Source organism: Corapipo altera, unplaced genomic scaffold (genome assembly GCF_003945725.1).
Source record: "Corapipo altera isolate COAL_440 unplaced genomic scaffold, ASM394572v1 61411, whole genome shotgun sequence".
Taxonomy (NCBI): Eukaryota; Metazoa; Chordata; class Aves; order Passeriformes; family Pipridae; genus Corapipo; species Corapipo altera.
This window is the reverse complement of record NW_020884875.1, coordinates 16303477-16330139: the sequence shown is the minus strand read 5'-3', so window position 1 is coordinate 16330139 and position 26663 is coordinate 16303477. Positions and strand designations below refer to the sequence as shown.

At 37.2% G+C, this 26663-nt stretch overlaps 1 protein-coding gene across 8 annotated transcripts in view; it reads right to left on the bottom strand.

Moving 5' to 3' along the window:
• Positions 1-26663, bottom strand: part of KDM4C (lysine demethylase 4C) — a 260368-nt gene that overhangs the window by 118715 nt on the left and 114990 nt on the right. For all 8 annotated transcript variants that reach the window (XR_003526200.1, XR_003526201.1, XM_027634433.1 and 5 more), the window contains 3 exons: positions 5904-6097; positions 2447-2676; positions 88-332 (listed from right to left, as the gene is read on the bottom strand). Coding sequence is in view for 6 of the 8 variants with exons in the window: in XM_027634433.1 (XP_027490234.1) it covers positions 88-332; positions 2447-2676; positions 5904-6097 (669 nt within the window). In the remaining 2 variants the exon portion in view is untranslated. The remainder of the gene's footprint in view (positions 1-87; positions 333-2446; positions 2677-5903; positions 6098-26663) is intronic.

The window sequence follows — 26663 nt, the reverse complement described above, 5'->3', positions numbered from 1 at the left end:
GATATCAGGTCTCATTAGAAAAATTCTCATTCATATTTCATTAAATCAAGAATATATTACTATTATGATGTAATTTGCTTCACATACACTACATGTTTCCATGCCATCTTCTTCATCCTTTTTTACAACGGGCACTTCTTCATGTTTCAAACTACTTCCACAGCTTTCTAAGTTGCTGATATCATCCTCTATCAAGACACTTTGCTGTTTATCTGGATTTTCTGCTTCAGCAGTTTGTCCCTCTGCTTTATGGTACTGTATGTCCTCATCTTCCATTTTTGTTCTCTCTTTTACAGGAATAGGGTTCAAAACTGAGTCTGAAGTGAGGCTTCCTATAGATCAAAAATATGATTCGTTAATAAATCCCACTTTACATTACCAAATCGAATTTCACAGCAATCTACATTATTCAAATTTAAAGCATGGTTCCTCATTTAGAAATCATACAGAAAAGCATTTGGTAGAAGGGCATACACAAATGTGGAATATGAGTTTTATCAAAAAATAAATTAAATGTAAATGGTTTGAGTTTGGAGTATGAAATGTAGTTTTAATCATTTAATCAGTATTTTGCATTTGAATTACAACAGGTCTTCATGTCATACAAAATAATCAATATTCATGTATCTTCTTTATTCTGACAGCCCATATGCACTTTGACTCATTGGGAAAAAAAAAACAAAGGTCTGGTATATTGAACTTTATGCCCCGCATTTTATACCTCTTATGCCTGCTTTAAAAGTGAAAATAAGCAAGGATTAATGGTTCATAATTATGAAGACATATTTCAAATAGATACCAAGAATATTTTGAAAACAACAGCATCAGTCTAAAAATGCAAAGCAATTAGCATAATTTTATTTTTTTTTGAAAAATAGCATAATTGTATATTCCAGTGATGCTGAAGAGTGAAATTGTGTGGATTTTACTTTACAAAAATTCTTCATCTGCTGATGCTTGCATTGGAAAGACAGAACAATGGGCTAGAGAGGTCACTTAAAAAACACATTCCTGAAGAACCCTGTGGAACACACTGCAGTGAATTCTGATTCAGCAGCACATCCAAGATATTAAACAAAACAGTTTCTGTAAAGTTCCTTCCCATTACTACTTTACAATGGTTATTTGAACTTGTTTTTCTGAAAATTTTCCTTTTCAGGTCAAATGAATATAATATTCAGTAATAGAAAGCCAATACCAAAATGTAATCTCTGGGTACGAACCGTACTGCCTCAACTGAGTGTAACAGACATACTGGGCAGAGATAATGCAGAACAAACTACCTTCTTCAACATGAGTACCAGAGTTTCCACCATCATATCTAAAAACGTCCTTTTTCCTAAAAACATCCAGGCATCAGCCTTTAATAGGACAAAGGAGAGAGGGTAGCTCTCCACTCTTCTCCACTTTTTCTTCCCTTGCCAATAAACACAGAATAGCTGCCAACTAAATACTGTTTTCTGTGTGGTTATGAACATTCCAAAACTTTACTGAAAAGTTGGGGGAAGCTGTAAAGTCAAAGTAACTTTAAAAAAAAAGACCATAAGAACAGACCTGGAAAGGCTTTGATAGAGCAGCAAATAATCTGTACCCAGGAATTTCTAAGCCTTCATATTGCAATACTCACTTTGTTATCTTTATGTGAATCAATTATGGTGATTACTACCTCCAATAAGTACCAACATAACCATTAGTATTCACAATAATGGAAATATTCTCTATATGCAATTTGCAAGTAAATATTCAGTAGCAATATAAAACAAAATGGGACTGCCCACAAACTTAAAATTAAAATTGAAGTTTGCCTTTATCAACAGGAATGCAGAACTACATCTTAACTTCAAATAAATGTGAAATACAATAAATTAAGTCCAGAATAAACCAAGTATATTCATATAAAAAAAGTTGGGGGGGGAGAAAAAAAAATCTTTGGCTTTCCAAGGCCTTTATAACTTGCACTGTCAGATAGCTCAACAGGATGTAAAAAGAAAGCTGGAGTCTCAAAACAGAACATTTTTGTGCACAGGTAAAGACCACTTCTACTATGCAGGTTCATCGTGTAAATACATGTAGCATATTGGCAATCATATATGTTCTCTATTGTTTGAATAGTGTTCGGACATTTTGTATAATTTCCATATCAAAAAGATTTAGCTCTAAAATGTATGAGTCCACTAAAGAAATAAAATTTACAAATCCTCGTTCTTTTTGTTCCTTTAAAAATAATTCATTAAAACTTCATACTACTCTCAGCTCAGAATATTAATTTAGGTATTTTCTCATTCTAACTGAATATCATCTTCTCTGCATAACTTTATATAACTAAAATAAGCATTTTAGTATGCTACTCTAGGAAAATACTATGATCTAACATCCACAAATTTGTGGTATTAGAGTATCAACAGCCTACAACTTACATGTGAAACATAATCAGTCCTTATCTCACCTGCAACCTTGACATGATCCAACAAATGTTGATCCAGCTGCATTCTACTACTGTTTTCTTCTTCCCCAGAAGGCACTCCTGTGTTTATCACTCTCCCTTTTTTTTCAGGTTCTTCACTGACCTTGAAGCCAGCAGTAGCTGCTTCAGTCACGATGATTTCTGCATCAGCAGATACTCTCTTGTCCTCTGGAGTTTTAAGCTTTCTAGATCGAGATCTGGGGTGCTGGGAGCTGTTATAGGAGATACTGCTGTCAGAGTTGAAAGTCTGTCTCAGATAAGATAAAATATCTACCAATATATATGTCCCTTTCACCTGCTTAAAGTGGTAAAAAAACGACAATTTTTCATCTTTTTGTGTTGAGACGCTGTTACAATTTATTAAGTGATAGATTAACAATTGATTGGATTTAACCTTCTAATCTTTTATCACCATTCTACAGCAAAGTTGTTAAAATCTAAAAGTAAAATAGTCTTTAAGTAACTATTACTTAACTAGCTTTTTAATAAATCATTCTTTTGAACCTGAAAGAGAACTACCCTTACAGAAGTAATGAAGACAAAGCACTCTCAGTAGCACTAAAATCAGTTGATATTTCCAAGCCCCAGTGCTAATAAAAAACTCGTCTGAATACCCCTATAAAATCAGATCTGTTTGGAAATTTTAGATGCATTTTAACACAGACAACAAGCACCCGAAAAAGGTAAAAATTATGATCACAAAGTATTTTGAAAGGCTAAAATATCAAGCAATATATCTCAAAATGCTGTGTTAAAAAAAAAAATCGAAATTAAATTTTCAGCATAAGTTTTTGCTCCCTCAGAAGTAGAAGTGAAAACTTAGGGCAGGAGAAATGGCAAACCCATCAGAAATTTATGTGCCTAGGATAAATATAACAGAAGATGAGTCCGGTTTCAAATTCAACTATGTGACACAGGAGGAGATTTTAATGTGCTTCATCACATAGCAGGTTTCAAAGCTCATAACACATTAGTGATAAAAGGTAAATTAGGACTTTTATAAAGGTCTTGCATTTTAAACTCTACATATCTCCAGAAAAACATTTTGCTACCCCTTACATTTTATTCTATGTCCATCAATGAGTATCTGTCAACACCCTCTCTATAAAATAGTGATTTACAGAAAATTTGCCAAAGCATGAGAAGACCATCAATTCACATTGCAATATAACAGAAAATACTATTACTGTTTACATGCAATCATTTGATGTTATACAGTAGCAAAGTATTTCAGTCATAAATGCCAGAGTTAAGCTCTCCCTATCACTATATTCATGAAGATTCCCATACAAGGTATTTTTATTTTCACTCTGCTGGAACTTGTATTAATCCTGTAATCAAAATTATGACAATTTCAAGTGATACATTACACTAGAAATGAAGCTGAATAAACATTTTATCCTCCTTCACATTGCACACTGAGCAAAAGCCACTTAAAGATTGAAATAGCATTGGACTTGTGTTTATTAGCTTAATGCGAGATCCTGGATCCAAATCTCACTGAATTATTGATATGGGTTGGAACCAACTCACTTTGGGGGTGAGGGGTGGGGGAGGGGAGGGCTAAGCGAATAAATCGGCCCATGTGTTCCTATGATAAAACTTTCAACACAATTATTAGAAAGTATTTGTTTTTAGTCAAAACTGGCTACCTGTAAGGGTACTACCAAATAAATTACTGCTAGTGCAATTAGGAATTTGCATTTCCACTGTACAATACATACAGGGAAATCTACTGCAGGACAAAATGGCACTCACTTGGCTAAACAACAGAATCACTCTCTCTGTGAGTGCAGGTTAGTATTATACTAAGAAGTTGGCTGTTCAGCTGCTTCACTAATTGTCTTCAAGAAGTGATTCTACCTCACAAACCACTCCTACCCAGCTATAATGTTTCACTACAGTGAGAGTTGCTCCTTTTCTCTACAAATTGACTTTCCTATCCTTTTGCTCAAAAACTTACAAAGAAAACGAGGAAATTTGTTTTTTTAAGACCAAGTTTAAAAAGTAACTACACGGTAAAATGATTTGAAGGAGGAAAAAAGGTCTTAAAAATTCAGTATTACCTTCAACCCAGAAAATTGCACTATGCAGTTAAGCAGATACCAATAAAACTGCCCACCTTTGGCTAGAAATTAAGTAGATCTGTATTAGATAATGAAGGAGAAAATCCATAAAGATCCTGTTCACTAAGAGAGGAAAGCACAAGTGTACAAAAAATGTTTGCACAATGCAAACAAAAACATATTGCATATCAAGAAAATAGCTACGAAACTGCTTTAAAACGTCAAAGCTTTTACAGCTTCAATGACAAGCTGAAAAACCTTATTCTCCTAATTTTCTTAGTGGTGTCAGGACCAGAAACTCAGACTTAGGCCTTTCTTATGCCAGATTATGATCTGCCATTGACTTGTGGCAGACATAGACAGGTTTTGGCTGCAGCACTGTGAGAGTGTGATAAATAGGTAGTCATATTTCCTTGAAGTTAGATGGCAGTGAGGGCTAAGACTTTTTACTAGAGACTTCACGCAGCTGGTGGGATTCTGCCACAGCTTTATGATAAGTTTTTCCCATTTAATCTTTACTTCAGCTCTTAACAGACTTCTCCCTTGTCTTTTGGTTGCAGTGGTCACTAGAAACAATGGCAACCATCCACACCTTGTAATCTTTACTAAAACACCGATAATCTTCTCTAAAGAAATATTCTAAATGCAACACTGGAACACTTCATGTTAATGCTCTCCATGATCATTAACTTCAGCTATATACATAACTTTTAAGTTGAATTAATTTTTCACAGTCACTCTGAAACAGACTTGCTTATCCCCAAGTTCATCTTAATACAGAAAACAGAAAAAATAATTTTCATCTAAAATAAATGAATTCAAAGAAAACATGTGTTGTGGTTTAAGCCCAGCTGAAAGTTAAACTCCATGCAGCCACTGCCCTCCCCTCACTCCCTCCTATGACAGAGAGAGACAGAAAAGGCAGAGATTATGGGCTGAGATAACAATTTACTGGAAACAGTAATGAAATAAGAAAATGAACAGTAAGAGCAACAATATTAATAACAAAAGTGTATAAAAGAGGGTGATTACATGCAAAATGCTCATGGAGTCCAACCGACAGAGCCTAGTGCCACGCAGCTGAGACAAAGAACACTATGGTCCCTGGGCCCTCTGCACACACCACATCCCCTTCCTTCTCTGAAGTGAGAATCCCATAACCTCTGCCCTGGAGTGGTGATATGGGTGGTGTAGAAAACTAACCTAGGCACACCCACACGGATCCAGGCTCCACTCCCTCATGGTTACCACAAGAAAATTTACTCTGTCCTGGCTAAAACTAGGACAACATCAAAGAAAGCTGCCAAAAGAAAACAAAAAGAAATTGACATTATATTAAAGACGATTAAATAAAGGATAAAGAAACCAAATACCTCTTCGGAAAGCTCTGTATTTTCTTTCTTCTCTGTAGCCAGGTCCTTATTTCAGGTGTTGATTCAGGTGTTGGTTTCGTATGATCAATGGTATATAAATCCTTGCCTTGTTTCCACAGCCGGTACCTGTCTGGTTGAAACTTCCTCACAAAGATATCCATGGATATTGACACCATGTCTTTCCTACAAGTGCACTGCAAGAGAAGACAGGAATTTGTAGGTGACACGTAATGGAATATGTCACAGTTGTAGTTAAAAAAGTCCTGAATAAAAATCCCACACGTGGAAGCCAATTCTACTTTAATCAAAATTTTCCTTTTTCCTTTCTTCTCAATTTTCAGGGGGAAAGGATTATTCAAGAGAATACAGTATCTGAACAATGTGTCACACTAGGATTCCACTGTTTCATTAATTCCTACAGTTAAGACCAAAAAGAAACAATAGCATTTCTTTCTTCTCTATTAGTTGTTTTTTACAGTTTTAAGCAAACTACCATGTTGAATCCAGAGACTGCTTGTATCTTAAGTGACATCACAATACTATTTTTAAAAATAACTCATGTAGTGTCCACTTGACCCAAAGGTCTTTACAGGAACATACAGTCCCAGCACTGAACTCTTTAAAACATAAATCCATACAAGTACCACATCAAGTTACAGTTTTGCCCATTTTTTTTTACAAAAAGAAAAAAAGAAGAAAGAGAGAGAAGCATTACGTCTAAGGCCTAGAAAAGCGTTCTATAACTGTATAATCTGATCTGTTGTGCAATGCAGTCTCATGCAGTACTTTCTTCATCAACTTTACTCTAGTCTCTGACTTTGGTCCCTCAAAGAATTTTTGCATTGTTTTTCTTTCCAAATTATGCAGGTGAGTGGAATACATTAGACCTATTTGAATAAAATCTCAATAGTCATGAAATGCAAATGAGGAGCCTTCATTTGGAATACTGCAGATTCTGAGTTAATTTTCAGACAGAAGTTACTGTATGTAGTACCTCAAAATACTTAAAAGTAGGAGACTGCATTGAGTAAATCGACATGCTTACAGCACATAAACTATCATAGTTTTGACCGCCAGGTGTTCATCAACTTGCTCTCTCATTTCTCCTCAGGTGTCCCCCAGGAGAGAGAGAAAATAAGATTCGAGGGAATTATGTTAACTTATCGTAAATTAATAAGAGACAGAGAGAAACGAGAGCAAAACTAAACCCAGCTTCCCTCATGCCTGTCTTTCCCAGGCTTTACTTCACTCCTGACTCTGGTGTCTGCAGGGATGTTTCTTTCACATTTTTCTCACTCCTTTCTCTCACAGTTGCTGCACAGTGATTTTTATTCTTTCTAAATTTGCTATCACATGAATGCCATCAGAGTTCCTGACAGGCTCAGCAGGTTCATTCTGGAGTCAGCCAGATCTGGCTTTGTCCAATGTGCGGACAGCTCCTGATCTGTTCTGCTATTAGCCACAGCTGCAGCACCCCTACACTACCAAAACATTGCCACTAAACTTAAGCACAATTTTTTCAGATTAAAAGCAAATTTAAGAATTTTGCTATAGCTGAATAAAGCTTACACTGCAAAACTGAGACAGTATTTTCTTTCAGGTAAACAGAGACGTATAGAAAAACCTGGTAAATGTACAGCCTGGCTTTATGGTTTACTACTACTAGTTTTATTTTTTTTTTTTAAACAAGGAGGGTGTTTAATCATAGAAAAGCTGGAACACACAACGGACTGGATGCAACTTTTCTACTAGTTAGGTTTCTGTGCACTGAATGAAAATTTCTTTATCTGCTACTTCCATCTATCATTTCTAGCTCACCCTTCCTCCTCTTGAAATTCATAAGATACATAATGAAAAAGCATCTGAGATGTATGAAAAACGCTTGCATTCCTTTCAATATGTCAACACCAATATGCTGCATATTCACAACACTGCCATCTAATGGGAGATGGAATGGAAAGAAGTAAAAAAACTTCAACATAGAAACTGTAATTTTATGCAGCTGTCTTTAATTATAGTTTTTACCCAAAATATCATCAGAATTTTCCCTTTTCAAACAACATGAATATACATACTTATAAAAACTCTCTGTAAAAAACTTAAACATATTTGAAATAGTATGTTTCTTTCAGAGAGTCCTTGATCAGTCACAATGAACAGCAACAAAAAAGCAATTAAGACACTTCTGTACACTGGAGAAGTGCACAGAAGTCCACTGTAATCTTTTTAACATTTAAAAATGAAATTGTAACACAAAGACAAGAAACACTGGATTTTCTCTCCCTTTTACATACAAAATCTTTTCACATTTAAACCCTGTTGCTACAGTCTGATAAAAAATTATTATTAAAGCAAAAATTTTGCTGTTAAACATCACGATTTCCACTGCCCTGGAAGAAAAGGGATTTTTAAGTCAGCATTGAAGCATTAAGGAAGAAAATACATCAAGAAATAAAATAGATTGTATGATGGAATGTTAATAATATATGAAAAAACTTAAAATAAATCATGTCTAAATGAGACACAGAATTTCTGTCTTTCAGTAGTCTTTGATCAGTTTCCACTACATTTTAATATAACTACTGCTAAAGATTTAAAAAACCCAGGCAGGTATTAGAAATATAGTAGAATTTCTTAGAAGCTTTAAAACTTTTAAAAACATACACTTCAGAATAAAAAGCAATAGAGAAACACCATGCTCAACAGTACCACTGTATGCCTGAAAATAAAGACAAGCTTCTCAGCACTAAAGGGTGGAAATACTTGGAAGTATCATATCAGACAACAACAGCAGATATGTTCCGAAAACAATTTCTACTCATATTCCCCGGAATGATTCAATTAAAAAAAAAAAAAGAACACACACACAAAAAACCACTATTGCTTTGATAAATAGTCTGCAGGATCTTTTGTTCTTTGGTGGTGATGATGGTTTTTACTGTTTTTTCTTCATTTCTCATTTGACTGGCTTGGAGCTGGCAGTTAAATGGCTTCCTGCTCCAGAGATAAGAAAGTGACTGAAAGATTCTTTCTAAAACAAAACTAATATTATTCTGCTAAAGAAACCTCTTGGGACAGGTTTCACAAAGTGAACATACCAATGTCTGCTAAAATACTCACAGTAATACTTCCATGAATCACAGTAAATCTGGAAACATCTTTTAATACTTTTTTTAAAAGTAAATGCAAAATCAAAGTAGTTAGACTGCCATGTAAAATGCAGCTGATGTTGCCATAGCTAAAGGACAGAATCTTTGTACCGGAAACAATTAGTTTCTATATGCAATAGAACTAGTTGATATTTATTCTACAATCAAAATACTTAAGAGAACAGAACTCCTTCCCAATTCTTATTATTAAATTCTTACTATTAACATAATTGATGACACGGTTATGATAATTCTTATTTATCCTGCCATAAAGATACAACTTGGCAGTAAGCAACTCAACTAAAATTTATCAGTAGCTGCAAACCTTTACAGAATGAATTGGAAGAAAAGTTTCAGCAACTTTAACTAATTGGCATAACTATATGTGAGATATATTTGTGATTTGAGAAAATTACCCAGGAGATACATACTCAGACAAATCATTTTTTTTTAAATACCTGCTAGTTGTGAATGAAAAAAGAATAATTATATTGTACTGAAAAAAAAAAAAAGTTTAATTCTCCCCATTTGGGACTCTGATTCAGGAAAGTACGAAGAAGTATAAAATAAGGTTCTAGACTTATTTTAAAATACCTGAAATATCTAAAAACAGTCCTTGAAAAACATTTTATATCATCAAGAACCAAGTACATGCCTTACAGGTCTTTCCAACTTTTCATCATTATTATTAAATTCTTTCGTCAAACAGAATCACTAGATTTTTAAAACTGACATAAAAGTACTCCATCTATAGAGAATATCATGTTTTGCTCCAACAGAAAGTAAAAAGAGGGTTTATTTTATTATTTGACTAGTAGAAGAGCAGTGTGCTTCTTAGTACCATAGTTTTAAGCACAGAAATGCATTTCCAGAGTCAAGCCTTTATAATTTGCATTTTTCTCTTTTAGTTCAATGAAGTTATATCTGTGATGTGAACTTATGTCTTTATCCACAAAACCATCTTCTTCACCAAAACATTAGTTGTTATACTACAATATTACAATATTTAGCACACTAAGGTTAAAATATCTGAAGGATTTTGGACATTTTGCACTACGTATTGGATCTTGTTAATTAAAATATGAGTTTCACCATATCTGAAATCTATTTTAGTTAAAAGTCTTCCAAAGTACTAATCTGAAGACGATTAGTAGTACTTCATTAGGCTAATTTTTTTCTTTGACTTACATAATTATTTCCAGAAAAAAAAGCACCACCTAAAGTCTTTCTACACACCTGTGGAACAGCATGTGGAGACTAACAGTCAAGGGAAATCATGTAAAGTTCTGTTCTTTATAAAGAGAGAAAGGATATTTAAAAAACATATAAGAAAGCAACAAATTAGCAGGATGAGGCAACTATTAGGCTGGTAATCTTCTTTAAAAGCTATATAAATCTCAATCCACAAAGCATACTCAAAAAATTATTTAATCAAGCTATTTTTCAGTGACACTCCTGTTTATAACGACTGAAGCTTTCTTCACAGTACAGCAGCAATGATGTATTGGAGATAAACATTTTAAACAATTTAGATTCCTTTTTCCCGCTAACTTTAAATGGCACAATAATGGACTATTTCATGCACTATATTCCACTCTGTTTGCAATATTTTAAATGAATAATCTTCAAACATTTAAAAAATTGCTTTTTGATAATAAACATTTTAAAGGTGCTATAACTGGAACTGCTTCTGTGGACTATCCACAGAAGAAGTCCTTGATGGGTACTGTTTGTTAGGAGGACAGGAATTAATAAATCCTGGTAACAATAACTCTTCTTTGCTATGGAGTTGGGCTGTAATATATTTTCACACTGACCTTCTGGCAACTTGTAGGCAGTGTTGCAGACATCTTTGGTATCAGTTAACCATCTGTGCAAGCTTCAAGAAAGCAAGTCTTTCTTTGGTAAATCAGAGAGAGTACACTCACTTTTCCCTGACACCTCCAGTCACACATAACAAAAATACAAATTCAAAACACCACTCTTAAAGGTTCTTTTTATAGAATAGAAAAAAAAAAATTTAATAAATTCATTGTTTGTACTTATATATGCAAAAGTAAATAGTGTGCAATATTATTTAAATAGTTCAATATTTAAATAGTGCATTACAAAATATCTGGCTTTTTTCTTGACTCCTATTTCTAATTTATTTTGCACTTACACATGATGCCACCTACACATTCCTACAAAAAAAGACTTGGTTTATATTATGTAGAACTGATTCCGTCAGCATCAGTTGTCACTGCAAAAATGTGGCCAGTTTCCTGCAATTCCTTTGAAAGCTGGGCAACAGAAACAGTATGACAAGACACAGCTGAATGAACCCCATCTCTTCTTAAATGCTCCACCTCACAGCCCTTCTTTATCCTTTACTGATGTCTTTCATGGCACAACTCTTACCCCTTGAAAGATTTAGTTATTAGCTATTAACCTTTTTCTCTTCATTCTGATTTTAGTCTGTATTTCTAGTCTGAATTCTTTTCCTCTTGCACTCACACTCACTTCTCTGGCCATCCCTGGAATGGGATATATAGAACATAAACCCTCTGCCTGGAGCCTTTACCTCTCTGCTGTGGGTCAGCCGGCCCTTACTCCATCCTTCTCTTAGCTTTTTATTGTTTCCTTTCTTAATACCTTTGGACTGCATTTCCCTCTACACAGAAAACAAGAGCTTTATCCCCTACCTTGAATTGCCTACCAACTCCAGTATTTTCAAATGGAATGATTCTGAACACATGAAATTAGAATCTACTTTAAAGAAATTAATGACCATCCACAGCAGATCAGAATTAACCAATTCTATAATACCTCCTAAAATAAGAAAGCAAACCGTCCGTGCAATAAAATATAAATATATATAATACATAAAACTATAAACAATTACTTGTAGTTGTGCAATACCTTATACTGACAAATGACCATGTCACTGCTCATCTTGTTCACACAAATTTTACAGTAATTATCATGGATTTACTTTCAGAAAGTTTAGTACTATCAAATGTTAAAAAAAGGAATTCACAAATGACCCAACTACAACAATTCCTATAAATTGCATATATTTCTTAGCTCATTAGTTACAGCAAAGGGATAGTAGTAACATATTGCAGGTAAGATGTCAATATAACAGGAAACCTAGCTCCTTCTCTTTTCTCATAAAATCAAAAGAAAATCAGTAAGTTATCAATTTTAAAATTCTATTCCAACATACCAGCTGGGGAAAAACATCAAATTAGAACTTTACATATTGTAGATTAAAAGAGATTCTGGGAAGACAGACACCTGATACGAGTAAATGGGCTGAGGAATATTTCTGTTATTTTGCATAGCTATTTATCAGTTAAAATAAACTGTTACCTCCATTGGATTATTTAAGACTATTTTCTGGTAAAATTAGTCTACCTGTGTATCACTACTAACATTGCCAGCTAGTAGTGATACAGTAAGTAATTCCAGCAAGTCAAATAACTGTCAGGACTTAGTGAAGTCTTTTTTAAATTCAGGTTTGGCTTTCACGATAACTGAAGATTCATGGTAACATAACCAAATGAACACATAGAATTTTTTTTCCACTACAAGTCAAATTTTACAGAGCTCCAAATCTAGCTGTTACTACTAAAAATTATGGTTGCATTTACATATGATAATGTTTACAGACAAATCATGTTGAAAACTAAAAACTATTACTGTATAAAACCTTAGAACTGCTGAGCATTTCTCAGTGTTGCTTCTTAAGCACAGCACAGAAAATTGAGTCCTCATATTAATAAAATGATAAATTACTCTTTAAAGTTCAGAAAATATTTTTTTCTAAACATTTTGAAGATGTTCTAGTATTTCATATCACATTTTTCTCAGATTTCACCTTTTAGCACCTAGATCATTGTATTAGGGGATGTTTAAGCCAGCAAACTAATGTTATCAATGGTAAATCACAGTATATAATGACTTCTGACCAGGGAAAGGAGAAGAATGAGATGAAATTCCAATCAGAGGGAAAAGCTCTGGCCAAGTCTCATGTGAAGCATGTAAAGCACCTTCATATTCAATGTTTCTGTAAGGCATATGATAAATACTTGCAAAAGCTTGGCTCATTTTTTCCATGACTTAGATGCCCAAAATTCATCAGTCATATGCATCTTTGTAGCTTCTGTAAATGCTGAGTTTATCAACAGGCTGAATGAGCCACTATTTCTTTATATATTGATAACCTCCTTGCTCCAACTGTTAAGTACTGAAATTGTTAAATAACTGAAAATTCACAGAGGATAAGGCCTACAAAAATTAACATCAACCAGATTTATTCTAAATTCTCTCTCTACTGAATCAGTTTTTGGACAACATAACTCCTAAAATCCAGTTTCATTTGTATTTTTGCTCAGCAAAGCAGAACAATATTTAGAAAACATATATACCTTCCAACAGATAATGAAAAAATGTGTAGTTTATATACCTTCATTCCAGGAATTTCACAATGCTTTGCAAATATTAGTGTTTCTTCTTGATAACAGAGAAGAAGAAACCAGACCAAAGAAAGGCTTATTTGTCGTGGTCACAAGGCAAGCCACAGTGAGAACTGACAGGAATATATTTGATTTTCAGTTCCCTGTTCCAGATATTAGATCTGATTTCTAAACTGAAGAGAGGAAAAGATAATGATTTTCCCAGTCCTTAAAATAATTTTTTTCAAGGTTCTCCTATTATTCAAATTCTATTACAGAGAGAGAAAAAAGGAGAGCAGAAAAATATATGGTCCCACCATGTATTTTAAAAGGTAATGAAACCTCACAGATTTCTAATAATTTGCAACTATCTATTTATGTAGCCTACCCCTTGACAGAAGATGGAAAGGAACTAGCTATGCAATGTTCTACCACTATTTAAATCCAAACTAAGTAAGCAACAAAGCATTGTGATATTAAAAAAAAAAAAAACTAAACAAAAAAAACCTCACAAAAATAAACAAACAACAACAACAAAAACCTAACCATTCCTCCAACCCTAAAAAAGAACAGGCAAGCAAATCTGCCAGAAACAATACAAAAAAAAAAGGACCCAATTAGAAGGAACTTCAAAAGGAAAGAAGAGGTTTTGTCAGTGTAAGTAAACCAAGTGGCTCAGAACAATGCTGTGTTGAGGCTGTTTTGACACTTTAGGAAGGGAGGCTTTGAGACACCATTGTCTAGGTTTGGGAAGGTAGTAGAGAAAGTAGCAGATAATGTCAATAAGACAGAAACAGCAGAATCCTCTACCATTTTTTCCTCTAATAAATAAAAACTGTTTTTTCCAGTGAAGACGTTGACAGAGTCTTGCTATAAGCCATCTTTCAGGCCTATGAAACAACCTCCTCGAATGTTCCTATCAGGGTACTGAAGTGGCAGGTTGAGCACAAAAACAGTAACGGCACTTAAAGAATTGAAATCTACTCACAACCAAACTATAATGACTACTATCTTAGAACACAAGGGTCAACTATTAAAATTACTCAATTATATAACATGCAAAAATATAAATCAAAGAAGTGAAAACAGAGCATTATGCATTTCACCTACCACAGAGAGGAAAGAGTAACTGAACCAAAGAAAAATTCACTGCAGGGAGTACGCATTCAAAATAAAGTGAAGCTACTCCTAGACATTTTTGGAAAAAATGGAGTATGTTTCTGTTGACTAAAGCTCTCAAACAAAAATCCAGACTCACCGACGCAAAGCGAAGTCCCTTTTAGCAAGCACTCGGTTATCAACAAATACATCATTGTCACTAAAGATCCTAGAGAAACATCTGCCAATAGTCATGGAAAATTGAACCCATTCCTAGAAAATATGAGTTTCCAACTAACAAATATGATAGACAAACAGAAAGGTTCAGTGTAAACAGATATTGCATTCAATTTAAACTCCTAATGAAAAAAATGACAGACCATTCAAAGCAACAGAATTTCCTTTCACCCAAGCGAAGAAAAACATGAAGGAAAAATGAAGAAGAAAAATGATAATGTACGTAGGCCTTTCCCTTTCCTTCTTTTTGTCAAACCACTTTTTTATCAGGTTTTTTTTAATTCCCCAACCCGAGTTTCTATCATAAAGCTTTTATGAAAATGTTTTTAAATCATTCTGATTATTATTAACTGTCACCAAGTGTCAGAGACTGAAATGGTTAATGATTTATGTATTCTAGGAGACTCTTGCAGGATTTTGACTTTTGCATTATACCTGGGATGGACAGTTGGGCCTGTCCCTCCCTCCAGTGAAGAGCCAAGTTTGCAGGCTTTTGACTGCTGCATTATACCTCTGATGGGCAATTGAAGGTGTTGAGCCATGAAAAGGCAGGACTTCTGATGGTCCAACAAAACCCATCCCCCTCTCTGCCAATTTAAAAAGGCGGGAACCAGACCAGACACAGAAACTCTGCGCAGGACTCGAGGCATGGCCCGTGAACCCTAACCATGGACATAATAACTCATAACTTCTCGGCGTGTGGGGGCTTCCCCTCAGCAGATCAAGGCCACCACTTCAACTGACAGACATGGAAGCAGCAACTACCAAGTGTCATCGCTGGACCCCGTGGGCGGTGACTATATACGTTTTGTCCACTCTCAGCTTTTCTTTTTCCTTACTCTCCCTTACTCTTATCCTGTCTTTCTCTCCCCTATGCATTTTCTCCCCCCCACAAAGGTTATTCCCCCAAAGGTTATCTCTGTGCCACATTGTTATATGACAACACCCAAAATGCTAGCATACCTGTTGATACAGAATTGCTAAAATAAACCTTACCAGTATATGTTTTCAGATACCGATTATTCAGTGTCTTTTCACTCTAATCCACCCCAAGGGAATTATTGATAAAAACCTGGGTTATTCCCCCCCTCCCTTTTTCTGGGGTGGGTCATAACACCAAGCTACAGTTGTGCTGTGTGCTACCTGCAGTTTTATCATCTTTAACATAAATCTTTATTGCAAAAGATGCGCTTTAATTTTAAATGAGCTAAGACAAATTTGCTGCCTCAATGTAAAGTCCTGCAAGACACAGGACACAGGCTGCTTTTATCATCATTTAGGTAGTATGTTAAAAATGCCTTGTCTCAAACAGGATTTACATTTAGATGGTCAAATTTTGGTGCTTCTTCTTAACACAAAATGCATTATTTTCTTAATGAAGACAGTCTCACTCATCAAAGATTGCATTATCAATATGTCTATATTTACCTCTATATTTATACATGTCTATTTATCTATATACAATATATCAGAGAGCAATGACATACTAGTACAATTGCTTTGTTTCACCCTGCAGAGAATATAACTGGATCCCAAACTCCCCCACCATTTTGCCTATGAGAAGAATGAAAAATAAATTCTGCATTCTTGTTCCTCTTTCCTCTGGTCTCCCTCAAAGAAAAAGATAGTACTTCCCCACCTTATTGTGGGGAAATCTTTTAATCTAGATATTCTTACTATTGCCTTATCACTAGCATTTTCCAAAACAACCGTTATCTTTTAATAATTTAATTTAAATGCCTGTAGAAACGTACCAAAAAAGAACCACATACAGTTCAGAAAAAGAAAATGCTGAACGCTGCGCCTGGGGAGGGATAACCCTGTGCACCAACACGTGGGGCAGCTGGGCAGGCAGTGGCCTGGCAGAGAAGGCCCCGGGGCGGCTGGGAGACGCCGGGTGGGACATGGGCCAGCTGTGTGTCCCTGCCCTTGGCCTCACCAGGCCTCACCTGGAGCACTGTGCCTGCTCTGGGCTCTCCAGTCCAAGAGAGATGAGGAGCTACTGGACAGAGCCCACGGAAGGGCCACAAACACAGTGAAGGAACTGGAATCTCTCTCCCATGAGGAAAAGCTGTGAGAGCTGAGACAGTTCAGCCTGGAGAAGGTGCAGGGGCACCAGACTCTCACCACAGGGCCTGACAAGCCTAAGGTTAAACTGGGGGTTTAAGGCCACCAAAAGTGACCGACATGCCATGAAACAGGGGCTTTCCCCCTCTGGGGTGTTCGCTGTCCTCACTAGGCAACAGCCAGGGTGCCACAGGCTCCTGCAGTCGGCACATTTGGCCCTGGCCTCCTGCAAGCGCCACACGCAGTGTGTGACCTCCAGCAGGACTGTGGCCCTGCGCTGGCAGTGCTGCCGCTGTGCAGAGACGTGGCCTGTGCGGGGGCTGCAGGTCCTGCACGGGGCTGTCCCAGCACCTCCGCTTGAGGAGAGCACCACTGAGGGCTCCCAGACAGCTCCTCCTTCCCTGACTGCCTCCTGCAGGTACCCTGTGCCAGCCTGAGTCCAGCTGGCTATCTGGGGGGCAGTGCCAAGTGGGGGGGTTGTCCTGGAAGGGGGGCAGTGTGCCTGGGGCAGCGGAGGGGCAGGCACACGTGGAAGGCAGCTGTGGGGCTGGCGGTCACTTTTGGGCCTGCAAGGAGACCCTGTGGGAGGCCTTTGTCTCCCCTCTCTCCCCACTCTCTGGGGCCTTCTCTGCTGTTCCGTTCCTAGCGCCAGAGAAGCTCAGGCACTGTGCACGTGTCTTGGCAGAACACGGCACCCGGAGCAGAAGAGGCTCTGCAGGAGAGCGGCTCAGCCATGATGGCCGGCACGAGCCAGAGGCAGTGGGAGGCAACTGCAGAAGGCCTGTGCCCCATCTGCCTGGACAACATGGACGACACAGCCCACATCATTCCCTGCCTGCACACCTTCTGCTTCAGTTGCATCCAGCAGTGGGCTGCCGTGCATGCCATGTGCCCACTCTGCCGGCAGCACTTCAGCCGCATCCTGCACACGGTGAGAGCGGACGACGACTACCAGGAGTACGTGGTTGCCTCGTCCTCCCGCCAGCAGAGTCCCACAGCCAGACAGAGGGTGCACAGCAGATCCCCACAGTGGTGCTACCACCTGCGCCCACGGCCCAACAACAATCCCACTGCTGGGAGAAGGGGGCCGGCAGAGAGGGACTAAGGGAGGGCTCCAAGGAACTCCGACACCTCTGCCCCATAGACTGCAGGGGGATGCTAAGCCAGCCCTGCTGATGGACCTGTCATCCACTTGGACTTGCTGAGAGCGCAGCTTATGGCCTTCATGCAATGTGAATGAACATCCAGAATCTTTCCAGAGCATGCATCTTTCAAAACCATTTGGTACACTGCACATGAACCCACTAATTACAAGGAGGTGTAATTTTATTTCTCTCTTTTTCATTACTATTATTATTCTTCATAGTAATATTGTTATTATTAAAATTATTAAAGCGTTCTTACCTTAACCCACAAGGTTTATCCTTTTCTTTCCAATTATCCTCCCCAATGGGGTGGAGGTGGCAAGCAGCTGCATGGAATTGGTTGCTGGCTGGGGTTCTCTAATTTGATGTGCTGGTGCTGGAAAATTATTGGCTTCATTGCCACTGAACAAAGATACAAAGCTTTTCAGAGCATGATTCTCTGAAAATCAAAGCAAGCCACTGCAGGCAATGCTTTCTTGCCTTGTCTCAAGAGTGCAGGAAAACAAAAGGGGAAATTGTCTGGAGTGTACCATAAACTACTTTATTAAAAATGCTGCAATAGAGTCCCTTTCGCCCACACTGTCCCAGCCTTGCCCCTCCAAGCACCAGAGCATGGTTGTCCAAGCCCTGTGGCCATGAGCCAGGCCACCTGACCTGAAGCAAAGCCAGGTCCATGGACACAGGCCATGCTGACAGCCCTCTCCCTGCTGGTACCTCTACACCTGAATGGCTCCAGTCATCCACCTCTCACAGCCCTCTGAGCCTTCCTCTGCCACTTCTCTACAGCAGCAGCCTGGCTCCTCCAGCCCCAAATCCCATGGCCATGGCAGGAATGCAAGATAAGCTATCCTGGTGTTCTGGGGACAGGCTTCACAGAAGACGCTGCCAGGGAATGATCTGCACACCTCGGCTTGGTCTTTGCCAGAGAGCAAAGCTCTAAACCCTGAGCATCCTGGGCCTTCGGGAGCCAGTCAAGGAGCAGATTGCGATGCAAACAAAGCATATTTTTGCATCCGCCCCACCCCCACTCTTGCTGAGCCCTTCTCAGTCCCTTGCTTTTAATCCTTTCCCCAGACACACCAGCACCAGCCTTGAACCTTTGCACAACCTCTGCACCAACCCCCTCTCGTAGAGTCTGAGCAGCTCCATAGATTCTTGCCCAACATCCCACAAGGGTCCCCCCAGTCCTGCTGGCAGAGGCTCTCCACAGCCAGAGAGGTCCCTGTGCTGTGTTCCTGTGGGATCCATCTCAGATCTGCAGATAAAGGGCCTGGAGGTCCTGGGAACACCAACATGCAAACAGCACTGTCAGTGTGCCTGGTGGCCAAAAGGCAAACTGCCTCCTGGGGGACACTGGGAAGAGGAGTGCTGCCAGCATCCCCCCCTCTCCTCAGCCTTGAGAGGCTGCACCTGGAGTGCTGTGCCCAGCTCTGGGTTCTCCAGTCCAAGAGAGACAAGGAGCTACTAGATAGAGCCCAGGGAAAGCCCACGAACACAGGGAAGGAACTGAAGTCTTTCCCCTATAAGGTAAAGCCAAGAGAACTCAATTCAGAGAAAGTGCAGAGGGATCTCACCACTGTTTGTAAATACCAGGTGCAGGGAGTAAAGAAGAGGGAGCTTGACTCCTCTTGATGGTGCCCAGTGACAGAACAAGAGGCAATGAGTACACAGTGAAATTCCATTTAAGCATGAGACAACTTTTTTACTGCAGTGGTGGTCTTGGACTGGGAAAATTGTCTATACATTTAATCACCATCACTAGCTTTCAGTATCAAGAAGAAAATGGAAGCAGAAGGTAACCTTCGTTCCTCTACCACCTCACTAGGTACACAGCTGTGCAATTAACCTGTCAAAATAAGGCAGGAACCAACTACTGGGCCCCTTACACTTCTAACAAAACTTCTGATAAAGTTATCACTAATCACAGATTAACAACTATAAAATATGTGTGAAAAATGAATTACAACATAGAACAAAGCCAGATTACAGTTCTTGGATGGCACGATGAATGACATGAAGGTCTTGACAGAGATGATGACCAGTATTCCTCTTACCTCAGATAATTTACCATGCCCAAGAACTGGTTTTTCAGAGAACAGTAAAAAGAAAACACACTAACTCTGCCACAGTATCAGATACATCTATTTAACTTGTTCATATATTCATCAGCCCATAAAAGAGAATGAGAGGCAGAGCAAATCAAATATCAGGAAGTGTTACAATAGGTAATAATTCATATGAAACTGATATAAGGAGATCTGTGTGGAGCATGCAGACTTATCCTTAGACGAAAAACTGAAAACCATTTCCTAGGGTACCAGAATTCCTTTACATGTTTTTGGTTCAATATATTTCCACTAGCTCTTTGTCTTACTAGTGTAGCTAACATCTACAGTACCAGCAAAACTTGCAATAAAAGCACATTTTTCTGATTTTATTCTGAGATTCACATTGTTCTGCATTAGACAGGACTGTGCTTTGCTGCCCATGAAATACAAAACGAAAGTTCAGTACTGCAGAGCATTATTACTTTATAGCACTGGACACTAAAAGAACTTCAGAACCAAAACCTTTGCTAACATATGCAAAAGAACATATGTCCACAAACATCCATGGTCCTTCTCCCACACTTATACATCCATGCAGATCCTCCAACCACTCTCTGAAGCTGAGAAGACAGGATGACCAGAGGTCTGTGTGGCTGCAAAGCACAAAGGTATCATCACTTCCTTGGCTAGGTTACTGCATTACTCATGTGTTTATATTAACTTATAAACACTGACACCACCACAACTCTTTGGCATTAGGAGGTTGTGAACATACGTGTTCAAAATAGTTTTGTCTTCATCAGTAAATAGTTACGGATGAGTCTTGACATGCCAAGTGTGCCTAAATGAAAACTTCTTTACTATGCTTCAGTATTTTTAAATCTGCTTACAATCAAAAGTATGCTAGCTAGCAAATTAATCAAAAGTATGCTAGCTAGCAAATTCTTTAAAACACTTTCCTAATATGAGTAGGGCAAAAGGCTCTATAAGTGGAGTCAGAAGGGTTACAAACTTCTCTAAGAAAGGGTTACAACGCAGCGATGGCTGGACAAAAATGTCAGTCTTTTGCAGTAGGTACATTCAAAAGTCATCACTGTTATTACAACTTTGCTCTTACCAAACAGTATGCTTAGTTTAGCTCTTTTCCTTTTTTTATTAAACAGAACATATAACAAAGAATATGTGTCATTTTATCATTATTCCTTTTGGGTGGCTGTAAAAGATAAAAGGATCGTTTGAGATCTACATGCCTTCTTTCAATAATTACTTTCTAAAGTAATCAGAATTGCCATCAGCCAATTGTTCCTTATGTTTTGATAAAAGATCAGGATTCTGCCTGTGAGAGTGACAATATGATGTGCTGCTTATTCAATTTTTCTACCACATGAATAGGAGATATTTTCCCACAACACTGCAAGAAGATAAAGAATTTCTCTAGTCATAACGTTTAATAAAAGCAATGAAGATTCTGAGGGAAAAACAAAAATGTGTCTAGCTTCCTGTGGGTTAGGTCCCAAAACTGGGATAAACAGTTCATTAAGAGTAACTCTTTCATATTTTCAAGACAGTTAGGTGATCAGATTCACCTCTTCATAATCAGCTAATCAAGGATATTAAATACAAATATTTTTAAGTAAAGATTTTGGATTAATATAAACACCTAAACACTGCATTTCTGATGCAGTCAGATCCTTAAGAATATTTGTTTTAGTCAGACAGACACAAGACATTATGCAAGGAGTTCACGTTACACTTACAAACCACAAAATGTATTCTTTTACTGATTTTTCATCTTATTATTTTAGATTTAGTTAAAAAATACTGTTATCCCACCTGAAATAAATAAAAGTGCTACTTGAAATTTAAAGTCTTTAACTTCACAGAAATATCTGGTTTGCATTTCATGCAAAAGAATATTGTGTTACATACCTTTCTCTCTGAGAAGCTTTTACAGGAGGTTTGATTTGGCAGAGACAGAACTGATAAGACCGAACAAACGGTCCTGTATGATATCCTGGTTGCTTTTTAATCTGTGAAAAGTCTATTAATCAGACAGAACATGCCCAGAGAGTGAATGAGATTTCTGCATCAACTCTGTATTAACTTCCATCAGTTCCATACATTTCTATGAAATGTTCTATCCTCACTTGCAGCTAGCCTGAAACCTATAATTAAAAAAGCTGGTATCAGTTCTGTAGGCTGGCAGGCAGTGAAGACCAATTTTAGATAATTCAACTTCATTCCAGTCAATTGTATTTCTAGTTTAAAAAAACCCCACATCTGTACGCTTTATACAGTGACACACACACACAAAAAAAGGCTGTAAATAAAGATGTGTAAAAGGAAGTCACTATATAAACAGTTATTTATGCCTTAAAAAAATGCCTCCCTATTGTGATCTATTAACTGTCGAGAAGAAAACTAACATAAACATTCATAAATATGTTCTTCAGGGGAAAAAAAAGGAAAGAAAAAACAAACAAAAAGTGTCAACAGCAGTACCTTTCCATTAAGAAATGCAAACGCCTTTTTTCCTGGCTGTTTGACACATAAACTGAAGAGGGAAAACTAGATTTAAAAAAAGAAAAAAGATATGACTATTCTAATTCTATATTAAACACTATTTATATGGATTCAATATTGCAAAACTGAAATACTGCCATCAACTCTGTTCTTTAACACTTGCAGTAAGTTTTCTATGTAAGCAGATAATTAAACCATTTCTATCAGAGAACGACCTTAATGCAGTATTCAACTTAAAGCAGAATAATCAGAATTTGTTACATATTTCCATCATTTTTATGATCTTCTCCTTGCTTGCTGCATATCTAAAAAGTTAATTATAGTTCAATTAAAGAAAACAATAGCTTACAGTCTATAATACTTCTAATTAAGAACTGTAACTCTAGAAACAAAATTGAGTTCAATTTCCATGCAATCTCCAATTTCTGGGTATTTCCATTCCACTTGGAAGAACTGATGAAGGAAATGAAATCCTCAGTTGCAAAGCCTAAACCAGAAGATTTACCATCTTGATGTTCGTGTGCACGCAAAAACAAAAGTGATGCTTCCTTGCAGACTTTCATGAATTCAGGTAATACAACTCTATGTTCTGCTTCCCATGAGTTTTCCCCCCAAGTTCAGATCTGGCATTCTAACATGAATACACTTCACACTGCCCTCACTGAATCATCACTCTCATTTGATTGCAGCAAAAGCTGTAATTATGTCCTTGTAGGAACATGTTTTTTGCCAAAAGTAAAGACTGATATTAAATCACATAGCCTAACAGTAGGGCCAAGAGGAGAAGAAACAAAGTCTACAAAGTATAGAACTGCATGTGTAAACAGGTTCCATAAAGGATGACCATGGAACTATTTTTCTCCTAACTTTCTTCCCTTATTTCCTGTTAAACATATGTAAGTGCTGTAAGTCCAAATCCTGCAAAATAGCATTTAGAAGTTTTGTGTTCAGCATGGGTCTCTGAATACTTAATAGGGTTATTTTTTATTTATATTGCATGTGATAAGACCAAATTAGATCATTAAATTTTAACATTCCATGGAGGAATGGTAATGGCTTTCTCATGATGTCTGAATAGTTAGTATAGAACTTTTGCATTTACTTTTCCAGTGCAATCAGCATCTTATTTTATTGCACAGATGTCACTCTACCAAATTATTATCAGACTGTTCCATCTTGAAGTAGATAATCCTATGCCATATGTTTTGTAGGAATTAAGATTCTTGCACTGGCACATACCATATTGCTCTCTCTTACTAAATAAAGTTAAAGAATTAATGCTTAATAGACACACGCAGCGAACACTAAACCTGCCGCTGGGAAGGACGTGACACAAAAAGAGGAACATTACTTGATGTTCTCTTCAACTGTAACCAAGCTATTGGAAAAGAACTAGCAATTTAAACTCAAGACTTGTACAATCATGAAATCACACCAGGGAAGATAGAAGGACCAGGAATTATATTCTTTGTTAAGTTTCCTCTATCTTCTGAGAAAATATAAAGTTTCTTCAGCTTCTGTTGACTGAGGATGGAAGCTGAGGATGCACCATGCATTGCAGAATCAAAAGCTTTGTGAACTTAGGTAACTTAAGAAGAAAGTAAAACTGGGCTCAAGAGTCACAAACAGAAGAAAAATTAAGTTAAACTATAAACAAATATTGCTACCTGGTCCACATTTTCATCCAAATTCATCAGAAGAATATGTGAAATATTTGTGCAACGGGAAAAAAAATGTAGTAAGATGACATTTCTAAAACCAGATGCTCATCTTCTTGAAATCATTTTTCTCTGAAACATTTACTCAGCAAATACCATATCTTCTACCCTTTATATGCTAAAAAGGCAAAATGATCACTTCCAACTTCTTCACTCTTACAAATACAGAAGGCACTGAGTTTGACTTATTGTACACTATGCCTTCTTTTACTTTTCTTTTTCCATTCTTATGGAAGATGTCAACTGCAGTAAACAGAGCTGCTAAAAAGTGCTACTGAAAGTTCTACTGAAAGTTCACATTCTTCATATTGTATAAAGTGGAATGAAACATCACCCAACAAAAGTCCTGCAATTACCACAGGAATTCCCACAAATAAGCTCTTTTGCTGAGTACCTAGAAAACGAGGTTGGATTGTGAGGTTCATTTCCTTCTAATGTTTCTTTCAGGTTGTTTAAAGAGGAAATTGAAAAAAGAAGAAAGAAAAAAGATATCAAGCAGTATACTGCAAGTACTAAAAGCTATCTATATATAGACACATTGGTGTCTTTTCCTATTTTTTTAGGGACAGGTTTTAACCACTTTGAGATTTTATTACTGCTCCATTTCTGGGGATCACAACATGCAAAATTCCAGTTTAAAGGAAGTAAAACCAAGTGATTTTAATGACAAAATGAAAGCAGAATCAAGATTGTCTATTTCTATTGCACAAGAAGCAAAAGGTGTTATTTTATGCTCTTTCTTGTCCTCTTGCTTTGGAACTTGGCATTAGACTGTCTCAAGAAAAAATACACCTTATTCATTCCTATAGTTTTGTAGTTCTAATTAATCTCCATAGAATTAAATGTATGTCATATGTCTTTTTTTCTCAACTGACCTACCAGGTTGCCCACTCTAAGAATAAGAACAGAAAAAAATATTTTGTTATATCTTTCTAAACTATTTCTACAGACCACAATCTGGAACTTCGCTTTCACTAGGCATAAAAACTTTATTGTGATGCTAGCTTAAATATATTCATAGATTGCCTATGTACTTTTTTCATATTTGCACTTGGATAACACTTTCATACTTGCAAGAATAATGTTTCTAAACCCACCACATCTGCAACAGAATCATAGGATTTGGTTACCCACAAACTCACAGTTTGGTGTCCTGGATCCACCCAACAGACCTAAAAATTATGCCTTTACGGAGAAAACGAGAAAGCTCAAATGCATTTATACATAAAATTGTAGCTTGCTTCTCAATCCCACTACTGTGCCTTTGCTATCTCTCTCTGTGATAACTCTTGTCAATAAACCAAGGGGATTTTTTTCTATTTGCTTTCAAAGAAGATTCCTTTCTGTCAACAACTTTTTGAATTTAACTTCTTGAACAGAATTCTTGTTCAGAATTGCGTAGTCTTTTAAGTGAGTTTTACTGTGGTCTTCTGCAATAGCAATGACACCTTCACTTCACTACTACAAAGAAATATGTTATTGATACTATCTACAACTGCATTTCTTTTATTCAGTAACATCCTGTAAAGTTCCCACAGTCATGAGCTACATAGACTCAAGGTAATTTCTGAGATGAGGTCCCAGTTGCCACCAGTCATTCCTGTTAGTCAGACTCTAGAGGATCACCCTTTTAAACCACTAAACAAGCAAATGAAATTGAAGTATTGACACTGTGCTGGCTAGCATATGTCTGCTGGAAGCTGTGCCGCAGCACTCTCCTGTCACAACAATTATCACTTAGGACTAAAGAGATGTTCTTCTCCAAATACGAGAAGATGCACCAAGGGGGTGCAGAACTGGTGCATAACTCATATGCACCAAGGTTTGCATAACTGAGAGAGAACAATTCAGTAAAAAGTCAGTCCTCCCCACCCAACCCCCACCATGGTTTAAGCATTTTAAAACAGTGGTAATAAATTTCTTCAATCGAACACAATACAGTAATAATTTAAAAATATCTGTGATGTCAAACAGCAAAAAATTACCAGTGAGGCAGTCCCATTATCGCCACTCCACACTCTCTTAGGTTCATTCATAGCTTGAATAATTGAGCTCAAGGCTTCCTACCCTTCCAGCTGACTCTCTTTGCAATCCTGTTACTCAAAAAAATTTTATTTGTTCAAATACCATTTCTAGATTTCTGGGAAAAATAAGTTTCTCCAAAAAAGTGGCAACTATTTTACATTTGAATAAAATGAGAAACAGATAGTAGATTTGTAATAATTACAGGCAAAGGAATCTGTCTCAAATTTCTATGTTTCACCTAAAAAGACTCCTTCTCTGGTGTAACCTGGTAGTTCACGATTCTCATAGCCTACTAGACAACAGAGGAAACA